The sequence below is a fragment of the Telmatherina bonti genome (genome assembly GCF_933228915.1).
Source record: "Telmatherina bonti genome assembly, chromosome: 13".
Classification (NCBI taxonomy): domain Eukaryota; kingdom Metazoa; phylum Chordata; class Actinopteri; order Atheriniformes; family Telmatherinidae; genus Telmatherina; species Telmatherina bonti.
The window spans coordinates 29,820,664-29,843,244 of record NC_136611.1 but is presented as its reverse complement, the minus strand read 5'-3'; the positions used below and the strand labels follow the sequence as shown (position 1 = coordinate 29,843,244).

Sequence of the window (22,581 nt, the reverse complement as noted above, 5' to 3'; positions counted from 1 at the left end):
TAAATACCTATTTCCAATGCATAAGAAAATGCAATGACCACACTTTAAAATCAGCTGTCCATTTTAGATTCCCCTATCATCTATTGTGGCTGATGTTTTTGACTATTTTCATATTTGGCTTGTGGGGGTATTTAGGATGCAATCACTTCTGAGTCAATCTTCATTACATTGGACCCAACTGCTCCACCGAGCACACAATTGCTTGACATTGATTTTACAGATTCTCTCAGTCCATGTAATTCCTCACACAGCGTATGGTAAAGATCCTTCCTGTGGTATGTCTGTGCAATGTGAGATGTTAACAAATTACATCCTCAAAATTCAAATTCCCTGAGGACAAATGCACTCATTTTGGCTCCACACTGGGCAGGAAATAGCTGATATTGATTGTGGGCATTCCCATTCCACACTGAGCAATCTCTAATCTTCAACACTCACTCGGTCCACTCCAACATGGTAGTCTTTGATTTCGCCTTGCAGCTTCAAGGTTGCTGACTTATGTTCCACAGAAAGCACAAGTACTACCCCTTGTGGCCCAAATGGCCCAGTGCACCATGGATGAATGGCACCTCCAGCTGCTTCTGGGCCCCTTCTGATAAGTTAACCTTGTGATAACATGCTAATGCCTGATTAATGTTGCAGTAATTAGACACAGCTTTTCACACTCAGTTAAGAGGACATCCTCCAGCAATTAGCCTCAGCCGCAAAGAGATAATTTCAGAGAGCACAGAGGAATCACGTTCCTTAGCTCGACTCCGTTCCCACTTGGCAATATTAAGGTTTATTTTCTCATTATTTCATTTAATCACTCGTTTGATGTTTCATACAGTTGCCACGAGTAATCTTTGATCCAATTAGGCAAAGCTGATTGATGTGAGCAGGGGCATGGCTTTCAATAAGCTGCATTCACTTAGATTTTTGTGACCTTATCAGAGGATCTGTGGAGGTTTAAAACTCACAACTCAATACTATCAAGTCCAGTGATTGCTGTTAAAAATATATATACTACACGGATGGAACTGATTTGTGTGCGTATGCATTTGTAAGGGTGCATGTATAAATGAGTGTGTGAGAAGCGTGTGTGTGCATTTTTCCCAGCAGACGTCTAACAATGAGGAATGAAGCCATTAGTGAGGCGAGGCCCCTTTGCTCAGCAGCCTCCACACTGCCCATTAATAATGCAATGCCCAGGCGTAGATGGTGGTTTGCTGAGATTAGTCCTGCATTAAGGACTCGTTTGTTATTTCTATTAGAGACGTGTTGGTCTATCTTGAACAAGAAAGATCAGCCCACTTAATATTTGACTGTGAAATCCTATATCAAAATTCTCTTTTCAGTGTGACTAGTAGCTGGCAGACATTTCTACCCGGAAGCAGGAATGCATAATCATGTGGGACTTTAAATCATATGAGAATTAGAACAATTTATTAAATGGAATAAAGTGTGAACCAACTATAGCTTCCCTTTTTACATTGTAAAATGCAAAAACATAAAGTTTAAAGTTTCTTTTTTTTGAGAGACTTTTCTGAATAATCTTTTCAACTAAAGAAAACTAGACAGCCGCAGTGATGGAGGAAGCACTCAGATCCAGGAAGATATCAGTATTAAACTCTTTTGTTGCAAGTAAATCACAAGCTGCGTTTCCATTACAGTTTTTTGCAAACTAAAAGTGACTAAATCTACTTTTGTGAGTCCAATATCAAGATATATGACATTAGAATTTCTGTGTGGCAGTGTGTTTTGCATTGCATTTTGTTAGTGCATAGTTATCACATATATATCTATCCTTATATTTATATATATATATATATATATATATATATATATATATATATATATATATATATATATATATATATATATATATATATATATATATATATATATACATATAAAACAGTCAAGTATGTATGTATATATATATATATATATACATAAATATATATATATACATACATACTTGACTGTTTTTGTACTCTAAAGTGCACACCCAAAAGTAAATCTGTCTCAAAACTTCTTAATGAAATGTATTATTCAGATGTTGGATAAAGTTTACCAATAAAATATTAAAAATACTTCATCTTTCTTATGAATGTCGTCCCATTTACCTATATTTGGAAGTCAAGGTTGGTGTAAATTAATAGTTTGTTATTTGCTGTTATTACTATATTTTTATCATTTAATATTTGTTTTAAAAATCAAGATTGTTTCAACAACAATCCAAAAGATAATTTGATCACATAACCTCTTCTACTCTTTCCTTATGTTTTTTTTTTTGGTTTGTTTGTTTGTTTTTTTGTATATGGCAATGGGTCAAATAATTACTTTAGATCATGTTTTTGCACTGAACACATCTATGAGGATCACATTATATAAACATTACACTTGTCTCCATATTTGGGCAGTCACCCTTTTCAGCCTGAGTCCTTTATCAGAAATCATGGATCTAATTGGTTTGATGCCTCTGAACAGAGATTTCTGTTGTTTTTCTTGGAATCAACTCTAATTACCAGTGGCACCACTGTTGCCTTCACTTACCATATCTGTTCAACTTCCTCTTTCTACCCTTTATGTTATAACTCATTGTGTTTCTTCCTCTTGACGTGTCTGTTGCTGGAGATTGCAACATCTATCACTTCTGAAAATTTCAACCATCACAGTTTCACTAGTTTATCTATCTGGATATAGAGGTCCCACAGGATCTTGGTTCTGTTTTTCTGCACCACTCCTAGAAGTATATCCATTTTGCTTGAGGTTTTCCAAGACATAGTCAGTGCAGATGTTCCTGTACACTATTTCCACCAGGTGGTTACTGGATGTGTTCTCTTTTGTTATTAAGTAAAATGTTAGAGAAAACAGTGAGGATGTCCGCCTGACATGCAGTGAAATAGTGTTAACATTGTGTTCTTGTGATCATGAAAATGCAGCATCGAAATTTTGAACTGCCACCTCTGTTTTATATTAAGGAAACAACCAAGGCACTCTCCAAATTCACAGCATGGAGACACTATTTTTGGCTTGCAAATTTGTAATTTATTGTTAGGATGTTTAAAAATCCAACCCTTTAAAGACTGTTCCAAGACCCTCAGCTGTCGAGAAATGGTTCTCTGGAATCCTTCCTCTCAGTATCACCCACCCACACCTGGAGCTGATGTCAGCCAGGTGCTGTTTGAACGATATTTTCATGAGATGGATGAATTTGTGATAAAATACAGAAAGGCCTCATCCAGAGGAAGTTGGAATGGGCTCTGAAAGAATAATCTTTTTTCAAACACAGACAAAAATGGTGTGACCTCCAGTTGTGCTCAAGGCTTGATTCCATCTGCAAAACTGATCAATGAAACTCCAGACAATCAAGGTAGGCCGGCTTGACTTCTCTCAGAATGAAGGAGCACATGATGAGAATTGTACTTTTCCTTGCCAATTGTCCTTTATTTGTTTCCTATACTGCTGCTGAATGACCTATGGAGGATATAAAAAGCTTCAGTGACAATGATTATGTATTGTGATGGTAAGGAACAATAGACTGGTGCTTTCTATATTTTTGACAATGTTTCTACAACTACAAAAGACTGGGTCATTGCCTACTCTGCAGCACTTGAGGCTTCTTTTTTTCAGCAAATCCCAGAGGTATTGAGACAGATGTGGCTAAAATTTGACTGCACCTGGAAGATGTCTAGCTATAATGATGGATTGGAGAGGCATCCCCAGGAGAGAACTGATGGACTTCATGAAGGCCAAAGAACTTCAATGTACAGCTGGTGTCTCGATGACAAACATCACCAGCTTTTGAGCCTTAGGTACTTGAGGAGCGAACACCACATTACTGCAGCTGATTTATTTATAGAATAGAATAGAATAGAATAGAATAGAATAGAATAGAATAGAATAGAATAGAATAGAATAGAATTTGGCATGAACTCACAGTGCCTGCAGTAACTGCTTGTACACATAATACATAAATATATATACATTAAACACCAACACTACACACATATGTAACACACATGCAACACATCAGATCTCACAATAATAAAAAGTCTTCGCTTAAACTCACATTTAAATATTAATCTTTTACAAGTTAACATTTGTTAATGTCATATGATGTTCATCATACATTTACTGCAAAGAATAGTCTAAGAGAAAAAGTAGGTTTAGAAACTCTCCTCAAAGGAAGCGATTTAGTAAATACCTTAGAATGGGAAGTTAAGGAATCTTAAGAATTGGTGTCAAACAAAACAGTCTTGGCTCAATAACCCCGCAAAACTATGCTTAAAACATTATTATACATGTCTTTCATAAGCTGTCCATTCAGCTTTTTCTTTAGTGACTTATGTTCTGTGCCCAAATAAGCTAAGGAGTTCCAGTTTGCATGGCAATTGTGTCATTGATTATTATTATTATTATTATTATTATTATTATTATTATTATTATTATTATTATTATTATTATTATTATTATTATTATTATTATTACAGTTTGTTATTTGCTGTTATTACTGTGTGTTTATCATTTATTATCTGTCTTAAAAATCATGGTGTTTCACCAACAGAGGGTTATCCAACAGATAATTTGATCACATAACCTCCTCTACTCTTTCCGTATGTTTGTTTTTTTGTATATGGCAGTGGGTCAAATAATTACTTTTGATCATTTTATGCACTGAGCACATATATGAGGATCACATTATATAAACATTACACTTGTCCCCACATTTGAGCAGTCACCCTTTTCGGCCCGAGTCCTTAATCAGAAATCAGGGATCTTATCTGGTTTGATACATTTCTCTGAACCGAGATTTCTGTTATTATTATTATTATTATTATTATTATTATTATTATTAGTAGTAGTAGTAGTAGTAGTAGTAGTAGTAGTAGTAGTAGTAGTAGTATCACAAATGCAGGTGCATCTGTACCTCTCTGGACTTTATTCATACTGACCATCCCCATGTCCAAAAGCCCTGCTTATGACAGACCTTTGCATGCATCTGGTAAATATATAGCAAAATATTCTTAAAATAAAGTAAAATGAAATTAAACAAATCGCTTCCTACTCGGCTGTGGAAGTAGAGGTAAACAGATTTCGACAACAAACTCAGGCGGCCCCTCCTCCATCAGCTGATGACGGCGTCAGCTCTGATGGTAGCAGGAAGTGCTTGTTGAGCACAAAGCTAACTGGAACATGAGGAGGAGAAGCGGTTTTCACAGAGCTGCTGGGGCAACACACTAAACATTTACCGGTAAAGTAACAGTACCAGACATAATTTATGTTACAGTGTTAAGATATTATACCCCAACAGGAGTGCCTCAATGTTTTTATCTCATGTGCACAAGCTAATGCTAGCTTTCGCTTTAGCTTCGTATTGTTATTGAACGAAGTTGTGTGTTTTCGTAAACTTGTTCTATTTTCTCATAGCATGAGAATAACGAAACGTTTTGCCACACTAATATATGGCAGCTGAAATACTCCTAACTTTCCCCCGATTATTACATAACATAATGAAGTAGTAGCTAAAGGTTAGATGGCCGAAATAAGGAGTTTAGCCAAATAGCTTTAGGTTTTCTCACAATAGGATCCATGCCAAACTTCAAAGATTTTTTTGTTTGTTTAAATCTTTGTTTATTTGGTAAACTGCACAATTATGACAACGGATTTGACATATTAAATATTATTCTGGACCTTGGCGTAGATAAAATAAAGAATTTGTTTTAAAATCCAACTCAAATTGTCTTCTTACTGTGGATTTGGCACAGAAAACAAACAGGGTCAAATTAAATGTCATTAACCTGCTTTTGGTCATTTTTATTTAAACTTAAATACAGAGTGGCTACGGTAGATTAATTTAACTGATCTAATGACTTTTCATTTAACTGAATTAGTCATTTCGGAGCTAATTTGCTGACAAGAAAGTTGGATTGACTCATACAGTAACTGAGAAAATACACAAAAGTTAAATTTCACTTTCTTTTTGCAACCAGGTTCCCTCTAAGTAAAAAACAAAACAGCCACAAAACCCTTAAAAAAAAGTTTGAAATACTTTTTAATCAAGATAATGCTTTCTAAATTTGTTTTCTGACCATATTTTAGGAAGTAAAATAGAAACACGTTGGGATGGACGGCTACAAAACAGGACAGCCTTGGGGGAAACTAGTTAAAGTGGATTCCAGTGAGACCATCCTGCTCTTCAGTCGGGAATGCACGGTCGGCAGAAAGAAAGGTAAGTCAGTTTGTGTGTGTTTCTGAAACAACGGCACTGGTTTTTATTTTCCTTATCACCAAGTAATTAAAAAAGAAAGCTTTTACATTTTGCCCCATTTTTTAAAATGCATTGGCTGTTAACAGGAAACAATGGTGTAGACTTAGCTGTCAATGTCTGGAGTCTTTATAACCTCCCCCTTGAAAACACAAAGCGTTCTTTAGTGCACCAAACTTAGACAGCCTCTTGTGATCGGGACAAAAGACGTCTATTGACAACATGTGTGTAGAATATTAAGTAGGTTTTTTTGCATGGGTTTTGCTTTAGAAAAGGTTAGAGCTATATATCCCCTGTGTCTGCTTTTGTTGTTGAGAGGTTTTGGGGTCTACTTTTTTGCAATGCAAAGTATGCAGACTCAATAGGTTAGCTCATGTCTGGGTAATGAAAGATTTGAAGATGCCATGGCAACATAGTGTCAGGTAAAAGCTTTAGGTCGGAGATGTCAACCTATATTGGCATCTAATCCAGAATTGTTAATGCTTTATTTGTCAATAAGATTTATTATACATGTAAATAACCATAGTAGTGTTAGAAAGTTGCATTGTAGCATATTATTCCGTGTATTATCTTTTAGAAGAGCTCTAAAGTGTAGAAAAGCAATTGATACATTGTAATAATGGAAAAAAAACGAAAAGAAAAACTTTCCTGTGTCTTGGTTAAATTAAATTCTTTTTTTTTTTTTTTCAAACTTTGTTTTTTATTAGTTTTTATGCAAACACACAAACAACAAAAATCACAAGAAAAAATTCACATAAAAGATATTAAATAACGAAATAGAAACTTGCAAAAACAAAATTGACAACAATAAAGCATCTGTCTGGATATTTCTTGATATATTCCGCATTACACCAATATTTCCATTTAGTAGTTTACAACGTCCTATGTGTCACCTACAAATGAGGTCCATTTTTCCCACTGCTTGTCGTATTTAAATCCTTTCAATCGAAGATTATGTGTCATTTTTTCCATTATCGATATTCCTTCCACAATCTTGATCCAGTCTTCCTGAACAGGAGGATCTGGCTTCAGCCATCTTTTTGCTATTGCCTTCTTGCTTGCAGCCAAGACCACCTTTGTAATAAACATGTCTTCCTTCTTAACAAAGTGTACTATGTTTCCAAGGTACAACACAAGTATTTGGAATGCTGTAACCCAAAATTTTTGTCAGAGCTGTTCCTAATTCTTCCCAGTATCTGGTGATTTTAGTACAACTCCAAAAGATATGTGCGTGGCTAGCATCAATTTCTCCGCACAACCTCCAACACTCTTGTGGAGTATGTGTCTGTCTGCTTTTGATTTTAGGAGTAATAAAAAATCGTGTCAAATTCTTCCAGCAAAATTCCCTCCATACCAATGAATTTGTAGTACTGTGCTGAATTTCACACATTTTGAACCATTCGTCCTCTGTTATTTCAACTTCCAATTCTGTTTCCCATTTTTTTTTAAGATACATTGTCGTTTCCTGCCTGCTTTCCCTCAAGGAGTTATAAAGGGCTGAAATGGCTTTTAATTTTTTTTGCAAATATGAATCTATCATTACCCTTATAATAATATGCGTAGTGTCTATAAGTTTTGGTTTAACTTCTTTCATATAGTAATCTCTGACTTGTAAGTATCTAAAAAAGTCTTTATTATCTAAATTATACTTTGTTTTAAGTTCTTGAAAGCTCATGAACTTGCCATCTTTCAACAGAGTAAAGACTGCCGTGATTCCCTTTATTTCCCATTGTTTAAATGCTTCATCAAGTTGTCCTGGTTTGAATTTAGTATCAAATCTATACCATTTCAGTAAAAGAACCTGCTCCTTTAATTTATATTTTTCTATAACAGAGTGCCAAGTTTCAAGTGTAAATTTTACAATTTGATTCATTTTACTTTTAAGAGATGTCGTGAGCAGTTTATCAGATAAAAAAATTTGAATTTTATAGCCTAAAACTTCTTTTTCAATATCTTTCCATCGAGATTCATAGTCCGGTCTACACCAGCAAACAAGTGGTCTCAGTTGAGCTGCTAAAAAGTACTCTTTTAAGTTGGGTAGGGCCATTCCCCCTTTATTTTTTGGGAGTTGTAAAGTGCTATATTTTGTTCGTGGCTTTTTTCCATTCCATATAAATCTCGAAATCATTCTGTCCCATGTTTTGAATTTACTTTGAGGGACAGAAAGCGGAAGGGACTGAAACAAATATAACAATCTGGGGAGAACATTCATTTTAATTATTTGTATTCGAGAACTAAAATCTAGTGGCAATGTTGACCATTTATTAAAGTCTTTTTTAATGTCCTCTTCAGTTTTATTATAATTTATGTCAAACATGGTTGGAGTTGAGTCAGTTAAGTTTATACCTAAATATTTAATAGATTTGGAATTCCACTTTAATTTATATTTGTCTAATGTAATCCAGAATTGTTAATGCTTTATTTGTCAATAAGATTTATTATACATGTAAATAACCATAGTAGTGTTAGAAAGTTCCATTGTAGCATATTATTCCGTGTATTATCTTTTAGAAGAGCTCTAAAGTGTAGAAAAGCAATTGATACATTGTAATAATGGAAAAAAAACGAAAAGAAAAACTTTCCTGTGTGTCTTGGTTAAATTAAATTCATTCATTTTTGTTTGCTTGCCAGGATGCTATCTGTCCTTTCCAGCCAATAAACTGGTTTCAGGGGAGCACTGCAAGATAGTGAAAGATGAGAGCTCGGGGATGGTGTGGCTTGAAGATATGAGGTACTGTAAACGGAAACTTTCTGAACCAATATGAATGTATTAGAAGCATTTTTTTTTGTTTTTTTTAAAACATTTGACATTTGATTGTAGGAAAATATTCAAATTTTGTTGTGACATTGAATTGCATGTTTGTTTGTTGTAGCACTAATGGCACAGTGATCAATATGTCCAAGGTGGTCAAGAGGCAAACCCACATGCTACAAAATGGTGATGTCATCTATTTTGTGTATAGGAAAAGTGAGCCAGAACAAAGTGAGTTGTACTTGCTTTTAACTGTGAGAATAATATGTTGACACGAATATATAAAAGGGAATGATGGCAACTCTTCTTCACCTCCCAGACATCGCCTATGTTTACCACTCCATCACAATGGAGGAGCCTTTTTCACAGGACAGTTTTTGTAAGTGTCAGAAAACCACACTTTGCCATAAGTAAGCTATACTTTGATTTCAACCCTTAGATTTTATTTTCTTTCATTATTGATATGTCTTTTAATGTTTAAACTTCAGATATGGAAAGGTCGGCCCAGAGTCCCTCTCCTGTTCCAGAATCTGATATTCCCCTTTCTGTGGAGCCTGTTATGCTCACAAAGGCTCCTCGGGACCCAAATCAGGACGAACCTCAGCCCTCCACTTCTGCTTCCCACTTCTGTATTGAGAACCCCTCCTCTTGTGGTCCCATAGAAATCTCAACTTCTTCAGCTTCAGGTAGGTTCTCTCCAGTTTCGTCCTGTTCTGTTGAAATGAACAAAAACTGTTTTTACACTTAACCACCAGATGCACTTTGACCACTTGACAACAAGAGATTTTGACTCATCCCGGAGAATACACTGAATTGATGCTTAAACATGATGGGGTTTGAAATTCAGCATGAAATTGCTGAGTTGTGTATAATTTAGCAGAATCTTGCAAAGGTAAAATGTATAGAGTATGAGTTTCCTGCACACATTTACAGAAATATGATTTAATTAAATTAATGGCATTACGTTGGCCAACACAGGCATCAGCGCCGAATGTGAGGAGAATAAAGAGAAACTTAAAAATGGTCAAATATCTTGCCTGCACACCATCTTTTTCTTTTTTTTTTTTTTAGCTGTAAAGCACATTGATGGTCAGTGTTCATGTCAGGTGTACCGCACCAGTTGTGGTTATAAAAAAACAAGAGGCCAAATGAGGTGAGACACAAGAGAAGGAGACTTTTCCGGTGACTTTTCCAGTCACAGTAGATGAGGCATGCGAGATGCTGCTTAAATTGGTGAAGAACAGGGATCTTGGTTGCTTCCAGTAAATCACTGGTTCCAAAAGTTCAGATAAGATCTCAAGATCGGATCTTAAAAAGTCAGGTTGGGAAAGTTTTTCTATTCTGCTGTAATCAACAAGTAACTTAATAACATTAAAAACAAACAAATGAGTCCATACAATAACTCAGAAGTTTAAGGTTAATTTAGAAGAAAATATAGAAACTAATCACAAAGCACATTTTTACATAGGAACAATTTGTTGAAGTAGATCTATATAAAAGAACAAATAAATAAGCTTTTTGTTTAGAGTCACAGTAAGATCATCTTTTGCTGGCTGGAGAGAGCCAACATGTCAGGTAGGATGCAAGATGGATGCCGAATTACCCATCTATAGCGGGCACGTGACAGCGAAAATTGCAAATGTTCTGTAGTCTTTAAAAGTAGAAGAGTAGAAATTATAAAATTGATTGCAAAATATTGCAAAAGACAGGATAAACTTTGACCCAAGCTAGGCCTAACTATTTTAACATTGATTGGTTTTAGTGGAGAGGAGCCGAAAAGCCAAAGGCTCTGCTTCCACATCTACTCTTAGAAACTTAATCAAGCAAAAGTCGGCCTGCTGCATGAGCATGTGTTCTCTTGGGACATTATGGAACCAGGATTTTTTAAAGTAAGATGGGGTGAGATCATTAAAACCTTAAAGTGACTGTGGATTTCAGAAGGTGTTGGTTTAAGACCTGTAGCTAAGGTCAGATGTCGAATCTCTCATAATGTGAATGCGCCTTAAAGACCATGCCTTTCTGCCAACTATGGCATATGAAATACATGTGTGGAAGAGGACATAACTTGAGAAAGTAAATGAGCAGTTGTCTAACGAGAAAAAAACTAAAACATAGTAACATAGCAGTGTCTGCTTTTGGATTTTTGGTTATGTCAAACAGGATTTGACTGAATCTTGGTGATTTTGTCTTTAGTTTCCTTATACCACAAGACTTTATAAGACTACCTTAGTCTTATAAAAAGTTCTGCTTTAGGAGAGACGAATATAACAAAGACAACAAGAGTCGTGCAGCACACTGATTTAGCCATTTACTTTCTCTCGTCTTTCTAAGTATGGTGGGAGCAGTATGTCACACACTTAAAAAACGAGAATGGTGGGGTTTCACTGATGCTCCAGATCTTCCCAACAGCCATTTGCCAGTTTAGCACCTTACGAATGTGGAAATAACCATAAAAAAGTATGATGCATTTCCAGCTAGCAGCAGGCGTGCCTAATGTTGTGAATTTTCAGGAGAAATCTTCATGCAGGTGATTGCTCAGTAACCAAAGCAGACTTGATACTAAGAAGCTGGTTGAGTGAAACAGCAGATTTTTGTGCTGCAGTAAATTTGTTAAAATAACAAAAAGATGTTTTTGTATTCAAAGACATGCATGTTAGGTTAATTGGTTACTCTAAATTGACCCTAGGAGTGAGTGTAAGCGCGAGTGGTTGTTTGTCTCTGTGTGGCCCTGCGACGGACTGGCGAGCTGTCCAGAGTGTACCCTGCCTTCGCCCAAAAAGACAGCAGGGATAGGCTCCAGCTTCCCCGTGACCCTGAACTGGATTAAGCGGTTTAGAAAATGAAGGAATGTTTTTGTATTACACGTATGCACATTTATACCATGGTCTGTCGAGAGTTCTGACGCCAACTGGCTGTATTTTTATGGATATAACAGACGTAGTTTAGCAAGTAATATCACTGTTGTATCACTTCCTTACAGACGTCACCATAGCAACAGGTTAATCAACTGATTCAGATCAGCTGGCTTTTGATAGGTGAATGAGAGAAACGTGCTGTAGCTTCACAGCAGTTGTGTAGCCTTAAAAGTACATTAAGGCCAACATAAAATAGTTGCTATACTTTTAAGTATAAGTTTTGTAAAAAGAAAATTTTGATAAAATGTTTACTGTGGTTTACATGGTTATGACCTTTGCAACATGTTGTGATTTTCTAGACTCTGCGTCGTGCATTAAAACTGTGCAATGCCCGTTTCTTTGTTGTTTAATCCCGACTTATATTAACCTTTATTGACCGTAATGTGAATAACTGTAATAGTTTTTTGTTGGATCTTTGTTGATTTGCCTTTTTTATATTTTGTTGCTGGAAGCAAATAAGAATTTAGTCTCCACTTGCTGTCTGATAAGCGCATAGGAATTGCAATAACAATGGTGACACTCCTTTCTTTAACCTTTTGTAAAGCCACATCAGGTACTCTTTCACTTATGAATAGAAGCAGCTAGCTGTAATTTGTTAATTAATGCACAGATGCAGATTTCGTCACCAATTTTTTCAGCTTACCTGCGACGCTCATGCTTGAATGTTGTATCAGAGATGTCTTGGGTTGTACTGTTAATATTTTCACCCACTATTTACACACATTGTAGGCTTTGCTAAGCAGCAATGGTCACAATAAACCAATATTTGTATATTACGTTATTTCAGATAATTGTGATAATGTGTGTGTAAATGTCTTTATTAACCTGGATGAAAACAGATGAATAAAACTGTCAGAAAAAATAAAATTCCCTCTCAATTTTCCACTTTATTTAAAAACAACTTACTAATGATCATCTTGCTGTGCCTTTCTTCTGTTGTGGACATGGTGCAGCTACTTTGAGAGTCTACGACTTAAAAAACACATTGTAGCGTTTTATGATACGTCTATGTTTTTCTGTACCTGTTTGTTGCGGTGAGTGAGGTCAGGTCAGGAGAGCTAGGCCTTGGACAGGTCGCCAGTCCGTTGCAGGGCTATTTCAACTTATTTCTTTAACTGATCCTCAACAAAAATTTGTTCATTGTTACAGATTTGAAAGTCATGTGGACAAGAAAGAAATGTCGGCATTATATAATAGAATATGATTGTAACAATGACTGAATATGATCAGTTGGAATTTTGTTGTAAGTTAGATTTAGCTTTTTAACTTGCATAAACGTGACGAGTTTGTTTTTGTTCAATTGTGTTTAAAATACAGGCTGTTAATTGAAAAATCCTGAAGAATTACAGTGGATACACAATCTTATTTCTTTTGATTGCACTGAAGCGCCAGACATCTCACATGGAAACAGAGTCCTGCCACCATCCCACCACATTACTGTGTGGGACCAACTTTGTTGGAAAGTTGGAGAACTTAGTCCAGTTCTTTGCAACAAATATTATGGTATTAATTCCTTGTATTATAGCATAGATTATATCATGGGGTGGGAAGGTAGCAAACATAAAAAAAAGCCTGTAGCAATTTATGTAGGTACCTGCATTCAACTGGACAGTCCACTAGCACCTTCCTGCGATGTCTTCCACTGTTTGATTTCGTGCTTGCATTGTTCTCTCATATTTAAGTCGCTTTGGATAAAAGCGTCTGCTAACTGTCTATAGAATAGAATAGAAAAACACAGGACACCTGCCTCATTGAGTATTCATTTAGGTAGATTTCTGAGATGTGGGCACAAATATTTTCTGATATAATGTCCTTATATCCCATGTCTTATCCAACCACTGTATTCTGTTGTTAACCAGTCCGTTCTTTTCTTTATTTATTCCATGTCCGGTGTTCGTTCATCTCATCAGACCGAGATAGAGTTGACGCTCCCACATTAGAAAAAGACAGAGACAACTGGGAACCAGAAAGCAAAAGGAGGAAAGCTCATCAAGGTTGGATTGTTTTCATTCATTTTTAAAACTTTGGATTAATCTTTTTCTTCATATTGAAACTGATATTAACAGAGCTAACTTTCTATCTTTTTCACATCTTGCCTGTCCTGGAAGGTCAAATGAGATCATTTTCAAAATCCTGGTCTCGGTATGGAGTTTAATAAGTATGTATTGCTTTTACAGATAAAGAATATGATTTAGGTTTGCCACATGCCTCCAGCTCAGAGATGGCAGGTTCAACTAAGAAAGGTTTTGGGAACCTTTTAGCAAAGCCGCCAGAAGAAGGTGCTAAGACGGACAAGATGGAGGAAAGCCTGACATGTGTGATCTGTCAGGACCTTCTGCATGACTGCATCAGGTGAGATCTCAAAGACCGTGGAACAAGCATAGACATCCAAGTTGGGCATTTGAGCTCATTATCAGTAGGAACTTGGTATTCACATTTTATGCCTTTCTAAATTTAGTGTTATTTTAATATTAAGCTTTATGTTTTTTTGTCTAGCTTGCAGCCCTGCATGCATGCCTTCTGCGCTGCATGCTATTCAGGTTGGATGGAGCGCTCATCCCTTTGTCCCACCTGTCGCTGCCCCGTGGAGCGGATTTGTAAAAACCACATCCTCAACAACCTGGTGGAAGCCTACCTCATCCAACACCCAGGTTTGCACACATGTTTCCTGGATAATGTACAACAAAGAAAAAGATGCACTTAGCTTGAGTTGGATGCATTCACGCCAGTCTTTTTTTTTTTTTTTTTTTCTTTAAAGAATACTAACCTTTTTGGTCGCAAAGTGCCTTGTTTGGGGTTTTGTGTGTGATAAAACTAATTTTAAATCAAGCGTCTACAGACGCAGACCCTGTCTTCAGTTCAAACAGACCAAAAACAGGACGCTAACTACAAATCCTGCTGGGCTACTATCAAATAAAGGCCACTAGAGCCCCTAAAAACCCATAAACCTCAACCATTAGGATCTGATTTATATACTAGAAACCAAACTTTTTTTGCGTTAACCAAAAGACAAACAAGTTTTCTTTTTTTTCATTGTGGGTCTTGTCTTCACTTTCAGTCATTCTTGGTGCAGCACTCATCCTGGTCAAGAGTGATACAAGTTATTAAGTTGAATTAGTTTTAGAAGTTCTGTATGAATCTCGATTTGGAAGAATATTGCACCTTTCACATGAACTGAGTTCCCAATTGGACCAAGTCTGGCGGACTTGAGGTCCGTGAATACACCCTTTGTGTGGTAAATACCTTTAAGTGGGAAAAAAATTAAAATTGTCCCTTTCTGTTCCACAGAAAAGTGTCGCAGTGAGGAGGAGCTGAAGGGTATGGACGGTCGAAACAAGATTACTCAGGACATGTTGCAGCCAAAAGTGGAGCGCTCTTTCTCTGACGAGGAGGGCAGTTCAGATTACCTCTTTGAGCTCTCAGACAATGACAGTGACTCTTCCGATATTAGGTAAAAGCTCTGCATATATTTGGAAATATTTATTCTGTTTTTGCCATATTTCTCTCCTTTCATGTTATATCAGTGTAATCTATTGTTTTAGTCTAAAATAAGATCCAGTCATGAATTTGACCTCATAAGGCACCATCACATGTCTTCACACGGAGAAAGAAAGAGTAACAACTGCAGTCAGTTTAGAGTAACTACTTAAAAGTTATGATGTCATATATCATGCAAAATCCACTTTGGATGCATGTTTTTGTTTTCTTTTAGTGTTTAAAAATGCAGAAAACTTCAATATTTTCTCTCCTGATGCTGTGTGTATATCTTTATATTCTTTTTGGGTCATATTTTCACTTTATTTAGTTTTCTTTCACTATTATGTTTCCTTGTCTATTACGTCACAGTATTTGCTCTGGGCCTTCTAAATAAGGTAATTGACTTCCGGGTAAATACTGTAATAACACACCATTGCGATGCAGGTTGGTCATCTTCATTCTCCTGCTCTAGGTCAGACTCTGGCTTGAACATGTAAGGCTAGATGGACATGTTTTCCGTGTCTGGCATTCCGAGTAAACTTGCTAGTAAAAAGTTTCTCTGCTGGTAGATAATCGTATCGCTGCTACTAAACTACAAAAATGGCCGAACAAGGTGCAGTTGAACTCTTGGCTACCTGGAGGGAGGCGGGGCATGAAATATCTCGTTCACATTTAAAGAGACCGCACTAAAACGAGTCGCTCTAAAGATGTGCCTCAGAACAGGGGTGTGTGGATCTCGAATAACCTGGAATTCAGACCAAAGCCTTGCAGTTCTACTTTTTGTAGACCATAAATGAATGATTTACATGTGAAAAGGAAGGATTTAAAAGCATGATATGTCCACTTTAACATAACATGCATGTCTTTTGACTGTGGGAGGATGCCGTTGTCTGCGGCAAACTAACTTAATTTGGATTCACTTGATGAACGGCTCTAAACTGTCCTTATTTTTAGGCATGAAGCTAAATGGTTGCATCACATTGTGGAACGTCTTCAGCAAATTTGAAAGCTTTGAATAGTTGTCGACTAAATTCATTATGGATTTATGCGTTAACCCAGACTGCAGCAGCAAACTAGCTTGATTGATAATATTTACATGCTCCTCCTGCCAAGTTGCTGCTTGCTGTCTTAATAATGAGGAACAAGAGCCTGCTGTACATAACTCAGTAGATGCAAGTAGTTACCTAATTAGTAGCGCATGATTTGTGTGTCTTGATGACTGCAAGGCCTTTTATGACATAAATCTCATCCCCCTCGCCAGTCTGGGTCCATCTGTAATTGGCTGTTTGAAATCTGAATGTTTACAGCCACTACTCAGAATAAGCAGCAATCAGGGTGTTAAACAGGCAAAAAGGAAAAGGGGAAAGAGAACAACATGGAAAGTTGTTTTGAGGATGGATTTTTGCAGCCAAATTTGTTATCCGAAGCTCTAAAATGTGCTGTAGTCCGATTATACATCCATGTATGGAGAGATTTGGCACAAAGTTAGTATTTATAGGACACTCAGGTGGTAGATATGGATAGCATGAATTCCTGTCAAAGAAAACAAAAGTTTTCAGCATACCACACCAGGAAAAATACCTATAATATGAACATTTACACCCAATTAAATGAGCACATTTTAGGGTGAAATCATCTTGTGATTTTCTTTTGCTTTTTTTGTTCCCAGTCAGCCTGTGGTGATGTGCAGACAGTGTCCTGGCTACAGGGGGAATGTGAGCCAAGTGCTGTTTGCTACGAGCTCAAACTACTGGTTCCCTGGCTTACCAACTCTACCATTTGTACCTCCACCACCAAAACCAGCAAGTGAGGAAAGTGCAGCAAAGCCTACAGGAGAGCAGCCATCAACATCATCTGATCAGCCCTCAGGTGAAAATTAGAGAAGATTAGATTGAAGCTTATTATTTCAATGTTTATGACAAAATGCATTTAATGTTTGGACATTTTGGCATCAGAATTCTTTAAAATGAAACATTAGATTGTAATTTTTTTGTAAATAGTTGCCCATTTTAGCAAAGCAGTGAAGCTCTTCCAGCTTTCTATGTACCTTATTTGTGCTTGTCTGAAAATCAACAGCTCCTCATGAGTACTGCTGCCCCCCTCAGGGCTTCCATCTCATCTGCTCCTGCTGCCTCCTGCCAATGCCAGATAGGAGGGCTGAACTAAACAACCAGCAGGTTATTGCTCAACAGTGTGAGTGGTCCAAACACCTGTTCGCCATGCTGCAAAACTATGACGTCTATGTAGAGTGAATGTGGATGATAAAACCACAACTAAACATCCTGTATGATATAATAGTGAAATGAAATGCTTGTCTGAGTCGTTATAACCAACAAAAATAAAATGTTTTCCCAAGTACAACACAAACTCCATTATACTTTTAACGGGCGTGTCATGTTGTGGGTTGGCAGGTGCATTGTGCCAGCAGCCTTTCTGTCATATGTACTGGGGCTGCCAGGGGATTGGATGTCAGGGCTGTCTGGCACGATTCACTGGTAAGTATCCGTCTGACCAAAAGTGTTTGAGTGGACTTTTTTTTTAAAAGTTGAAATTGAAAGATAAAAGGGTTGAAACTACTGATTTCTGAATAATATTCAGTTAATTTAATGTAGTTTTCATGATTGTTGCTTCCCACAGTTTGTGTGCTTATCTTTACCACACACTAAGCAAATCTTCTTGTTGGTTCTGTTTTAGACCTCAACTTGACTGATAAATGCCTGGATGGGGTGCTGAACAACAATAACTATGAATCAGATGTCCTCAAAGTGAGATACCATTTATTTAAATTCATTCTTAATATACTATATAATTCATTTTATCGTGGCGTATTTGCACAACAGCAAAAATAAACTTTGATGCTCAATAGACCTTTCGAATCTACTGAAATGCTTAATAAACTGTAAGCTTATTGGAGTTTTATTTATAATCATTTAAAGTAAAGGTCACTACGATCCTCCAAAATACTTAAGTATAGATTGTGTGATGATTTACTACTACGTTTTAAGTGCTTTTCTGTTTTTTATACTTCCCTCAGAACTACCTGTTGTCCAGGGGGAAATCATGGAAAGATCTGCTCCAGGAGACTTTGCAAGACTTGCAGCAGGGAAACTACATTCTGACAGGTGAAGACTGAACCCAGAGGCACTTCAGTCCCTGAGCACTAAAATAGTTTGAACATTTTGATAAAAATCCATCACAACAACAAATGTCTCCTCAAGAATACACCACAAAATACACAGTAGCACTCAGGTTTGTTTGACTCTCCCCTGGTCAGATTGTCGTATCAAAGCAAACACTATCCTATGCTTCTGCTGCGGTCTGCGAGCCTTCAAGGAGCTGGCCTACAAGTACAGACAGAACATCTCTCCATCTGAACTGCCAGGTCAGCATTCACATGATCTCCTGCACAGCCTGTTGTGGTTTCATCAAACACTATAATGTCCTTGTAATGACATTGTTTTATGTTTTATCTTCAGCTGCTGTAACGTCTCGACCTGACTGTTACTGGGGACGCAACTGTCGCACGCAGGTGAAGGCACATCATGCAATGTAAGTCTCATCAGACCCAAAATGTAGCAAACATATTTAGTATAAGATAATTAGGTTTTATTGCTGGATATTTAATGAAATGAAACTTGATAATACTGCTCTGTAGAGTTTAGAGTCTGCTGCAGTACGGTGGTAGATGTTGAACATAAGGTACCGGTACAAGACGTTTGTGTGTATTTCCCTCGTTTACCACCAGGAGGAGTCCTTGCATAAGTTTGGTGTCACAGGTCTTCATGTCTACCCCTTTGGAATATGTGAAAGGTGTTTCAAGTCATCTCCTCTTTCACTTTGTCCTTTTCCATGCAAAATTAATTAGTTTTGTTTTCTCAATTTCAGGAAATTCAACCACATATGTGAGCAGACACGCTTTAAGAGCTGAAGGAGGAGGAAGTTTTCTTTTTTTTTTTTTTTTGTCTTTTTTTGCCTAGCTGTGTCAAATATAACTGAGCATCTTATGCACTTGGGGAAACACAATCTTGTCAAGTTTTCTTATGTCAATTGTAGCTAACTTGCTTATGCAATAACTTGATGCAAACATTACAATCACCATTTAGAATTGTGCCAGGGGCTGTGTGGATTAACACTGGGCATGCTCAGATGAAGTTTTAAACATGTCCTATAGTTAAGATCTCAGAGGTTCTAGCTGGTAACTCCAGCTACTATTTCACTAAAATTCTGTTTGATGTTTAGGCTTTTATCTGGATGAACCAGGTAAACAATCACCTTTTCATTGATCAGTTCAGTTATGTGGAAGAGAAATCCAGGGTGGGGAACAGAAATGTTAGTTTTCTTCTAACAGCAAGAAAGGGAACCTGCATCTATGTGGATTCAGGGCCTATGTTGGTGGTGGTAAGCAGATATTTTGCTATGCATTTTACTAGGTATCTGATTGTAGAATTCAGGGCTTTTTACAGCATAATGCAAACGAACACTTCTGTTCATTGTCATCAGAGTTACAGTAAATTAATCAGGAGCAATGATGCAGGATGCTAGTCAAGACCCCTTTACCAAAACTCAGAAATGTAAATGTGTCACCTCTGAGGGACTTTTCCTGGTTAACTAGGGCATTACTGTGTTCCCAGGCTGGGGCAAAAAGCCACGTCAAAGCCTCTCACACACATACTAGGGTAGATTTGTAATCCCATGTGACATTTATATAGGATTTCATGACTGTGGGAAGGGGATCACTGCGCTGTAAAGCTAATGGAAGGCAGAGGATGACTCTGTTGGGTGGCGGATCATTACCAGCAAGGTGGCTGAACACAGTAGAGAAGGGCCACTTTGTTAGATATTTAAAGTAAGGGGTATTCTTTGAAATGCACTGTTGACCCATGTGGGCCTGACAAAGGGTGGGGGGTGATAAACTGCACTCTGAACAACCACTAATGGTTAAATATGTTTCGTGGTCATGACTGTCGAAACGATTCAGACATGCTGCTTTGTGCAGCACACTTTCTAAACAGTTTAGAGAATCTAGCCAACAGAGATGATCTATTGTTCAGATGTCATTGTGATCCACTTACAGCTTATACCTCAGTTGACCACTGTCAGGATAGGTTAGACTTTCTATAATTCCTCAGGTACTCACAGTCACTGGTATGTTTTTTTTTATCTAGCTTAGCCATGTTTGACAATTGAAAGTGTGGCGTTCACTAACATCTTATTTAAGACTAAAATCACCCAAGTGTCACAGAGTCTTGCATCTTGCAAACACACAAGTGATATATGATGTAAAAGAATATTGACAAATCAGCCATTGTATTTATTTTGCCTTATTTTGCTTCGAAATAAAAACATCCACTGTATCGTTTAAGAAGGCCTTAAATCATAAAAGAACTGAATTTAGTAATTTTCTTTAATCTTTTTTAGTGTCTGTGTTAGTTTAAACAAGGTGGTGGAAGAATGGAGGGATAGAAAACTGTTGTGTATTATTTTGTACAATTTTCTTTCTTTGAAGGTGGTATTTTTGAATAAAAGAAAAATGACTATATTGCATAAACAATGAGGATATTTGCACGTTTGTCTAGCACATTAGGAGGCTTATTTTTAGGTCCACAAATATCCTGGGAAGACTGTGTCTAATGTTCAAAGGCTAATATCAGATTTCAGATGTCTGACCATTATATGGATATATTTTAAAATGAAGTTCATAAACAATTTTTGTTATGAAAAAAATGTTGTGAATGAGCACTTTCTTTCTCAGCTGGGATTCAGTTGCTTTTTAGTGAGGTGATGTAGACAAATTTTTTTTTTCCCCTTTCCCCCTTCTAATTTACCTTTTCATTCATGCTGAGTCCACGTCGACATTCCATACCAGCTCAGGACCTTGGCACAAGCCCTTGTCGATCTCCCTGACGGAGTGGCTGAGTTTTAATTATTCCCAACATGAGTTCTAGCCACTCTAAGCTAACAACAGTCCCAAGCCGCTCCAATCGGGAATTAGTATTAGAGGCTTTGGAAGAGTGCTTTGCATTCTCCTTGGAGTAATGTGTGGTTTTGGCACTGGGGTTGTTAGGTTGTATACTGAGGTAAATATTTACTCTATAAAAGTCTGGACAGAGCTGCTTGGGAGAACACAATCAGCAGGTTTCATCCTAACTCATCACAGCTTCCTGGAATTAAGGATTTAATGGGCATCAGTCACATTTGGATCAGTTTAAGCAAATGCAGTAGATTTATCTCCCAGTAGGGCCATGAAAATCTGTATTTATGCCTGTAAAGTTTGTATGCAATGCACTATTTTAGAAATTAATCTAGATTATAATTGGCTTCTAGTTGAATCATTATAGGATTATCACTGGACATGTGCAGAAATTAATGTTAGAGAAATGTTTGATTATCTTCTTTACCATATATGTTGTTTGCTTAATTTGTCTTTGTAATAACGTATGGATTTGATTTGCCTGTTTGGTTAAACGCATTAAAGGACTGATATAGCTGAAAACAAGTCTTGCTTTTACTTTTTCATTAATGCCAAATGAGTCCCTCACATTGGTTAAAAAATTCTCTTGTACGTTTGGGATACGCTGTACTCATATTGTACATTTGGCTAATTTAGTATTTTTATGAAGACCAAGGGAGAAGGATGCATCCCATGGAAAACAGACACACACATGTTCTGTCAAAATATGGACGCTGGATGTGAATGACATAGTCTTTATTAAAACTTCACATTAATTCATTACAACTTTAAAAGCTATTTGTAAGTGCTAATGCTCTGTACTACATGCTAGTGTATATTAGTACTTAATTTATGAACAATTTCCCTTTTATAATCCATTATCAGCTGTATATGTGTTTACACTGCTGTAACATTGATTATATATATATATATATATATATATATATATATATATATATATATATGAATAACCTATGCTCTACAAAATACTTTTGGGTAATTGGTCACTGTATAATCATTTTCCTCCTGTGCCAAAGAGACTACCACATGAAGAACCACATGAAGGATAAGGTGGGAAAATGGCACTGGGCAGCAGGAAACCAACACTGACAGAAATAATGAAAAGCAAAGTGCAATAGTTGGAGTATTGTAGTTCACTGAATTGCATTCAACTACCTTAGAAATCTAAATGTACACTATTACTGTTGAAAGTTATGTGGAACTAAAAAAGTTC

General features: G+C 36.8%; 1 protein-coding gene across 1 annotated transcript; it reads left to right on the top strand.

Annotated features, from left to right (window-relative positions):
* Nucleotides 1-5,141: 5,141 nt before the first annotated feature.
* chfr (checkpoint with forkhead and ring finger domains, E3 ubiquitin protein ligase) lies at nt 5,142-21,789 on the top strand. Its single transcript, XM_079250725.1, has 18 exons — nt 5,142-5,239; nt 6,088-6,217; nt 8,885-8,984; nt 9,127-9,236; nt 9,325-9,384; nt 9,494-9,691; nt 13,831-13,914; nt 14,098-14,272; nt 14,417-14,571; nt 15,209-15,371; nt 17,067-17,266; nt 17,474-17,590; nt 17,809-17,892; nt 18,092-18,162; nt 18,432-18,519; nt 18,672-18,779; nt 18,874-18,946; nt 19,283-21,789. Exons 2-18 carry the CDS (start codon nt 6,112-6,114, stop codon nt 19,323-19,325), a joined length of 1,935 nt encoding a protein of 644 aa, XP_079106851.1. The 5' UTR covers nt 5,142-5,239; nt 6,088-6,111; the 3' UTR covers nt 19,326-21,789.
* Nucleotides 21,790-22,581: the final 792 nt, after the last annotated feature.

Coding starts and splice junctions, on each gene's coding strand:
- chfr (XM_079250725.1), top strand. CDS start 6,112: ATGGACGGCTACAAAACAGGACAGCCTTGGGGGAAACTAGTTAAAGTG. Junction 15,372..17,066: donor AGTGACTCTTCCGATATTAG/GTAAAAGCTCTG, acceptor TTTTGTTCCCAG/TCAGCCTGTGGTGATGTGCA. Junction 18,163..18,431: donor ATGAATCAGATGTCCTCAAA/GTGAGATACCAT, acceptor TACTTCCCTCAG/AACTACCTGTTGTCCAGGGG.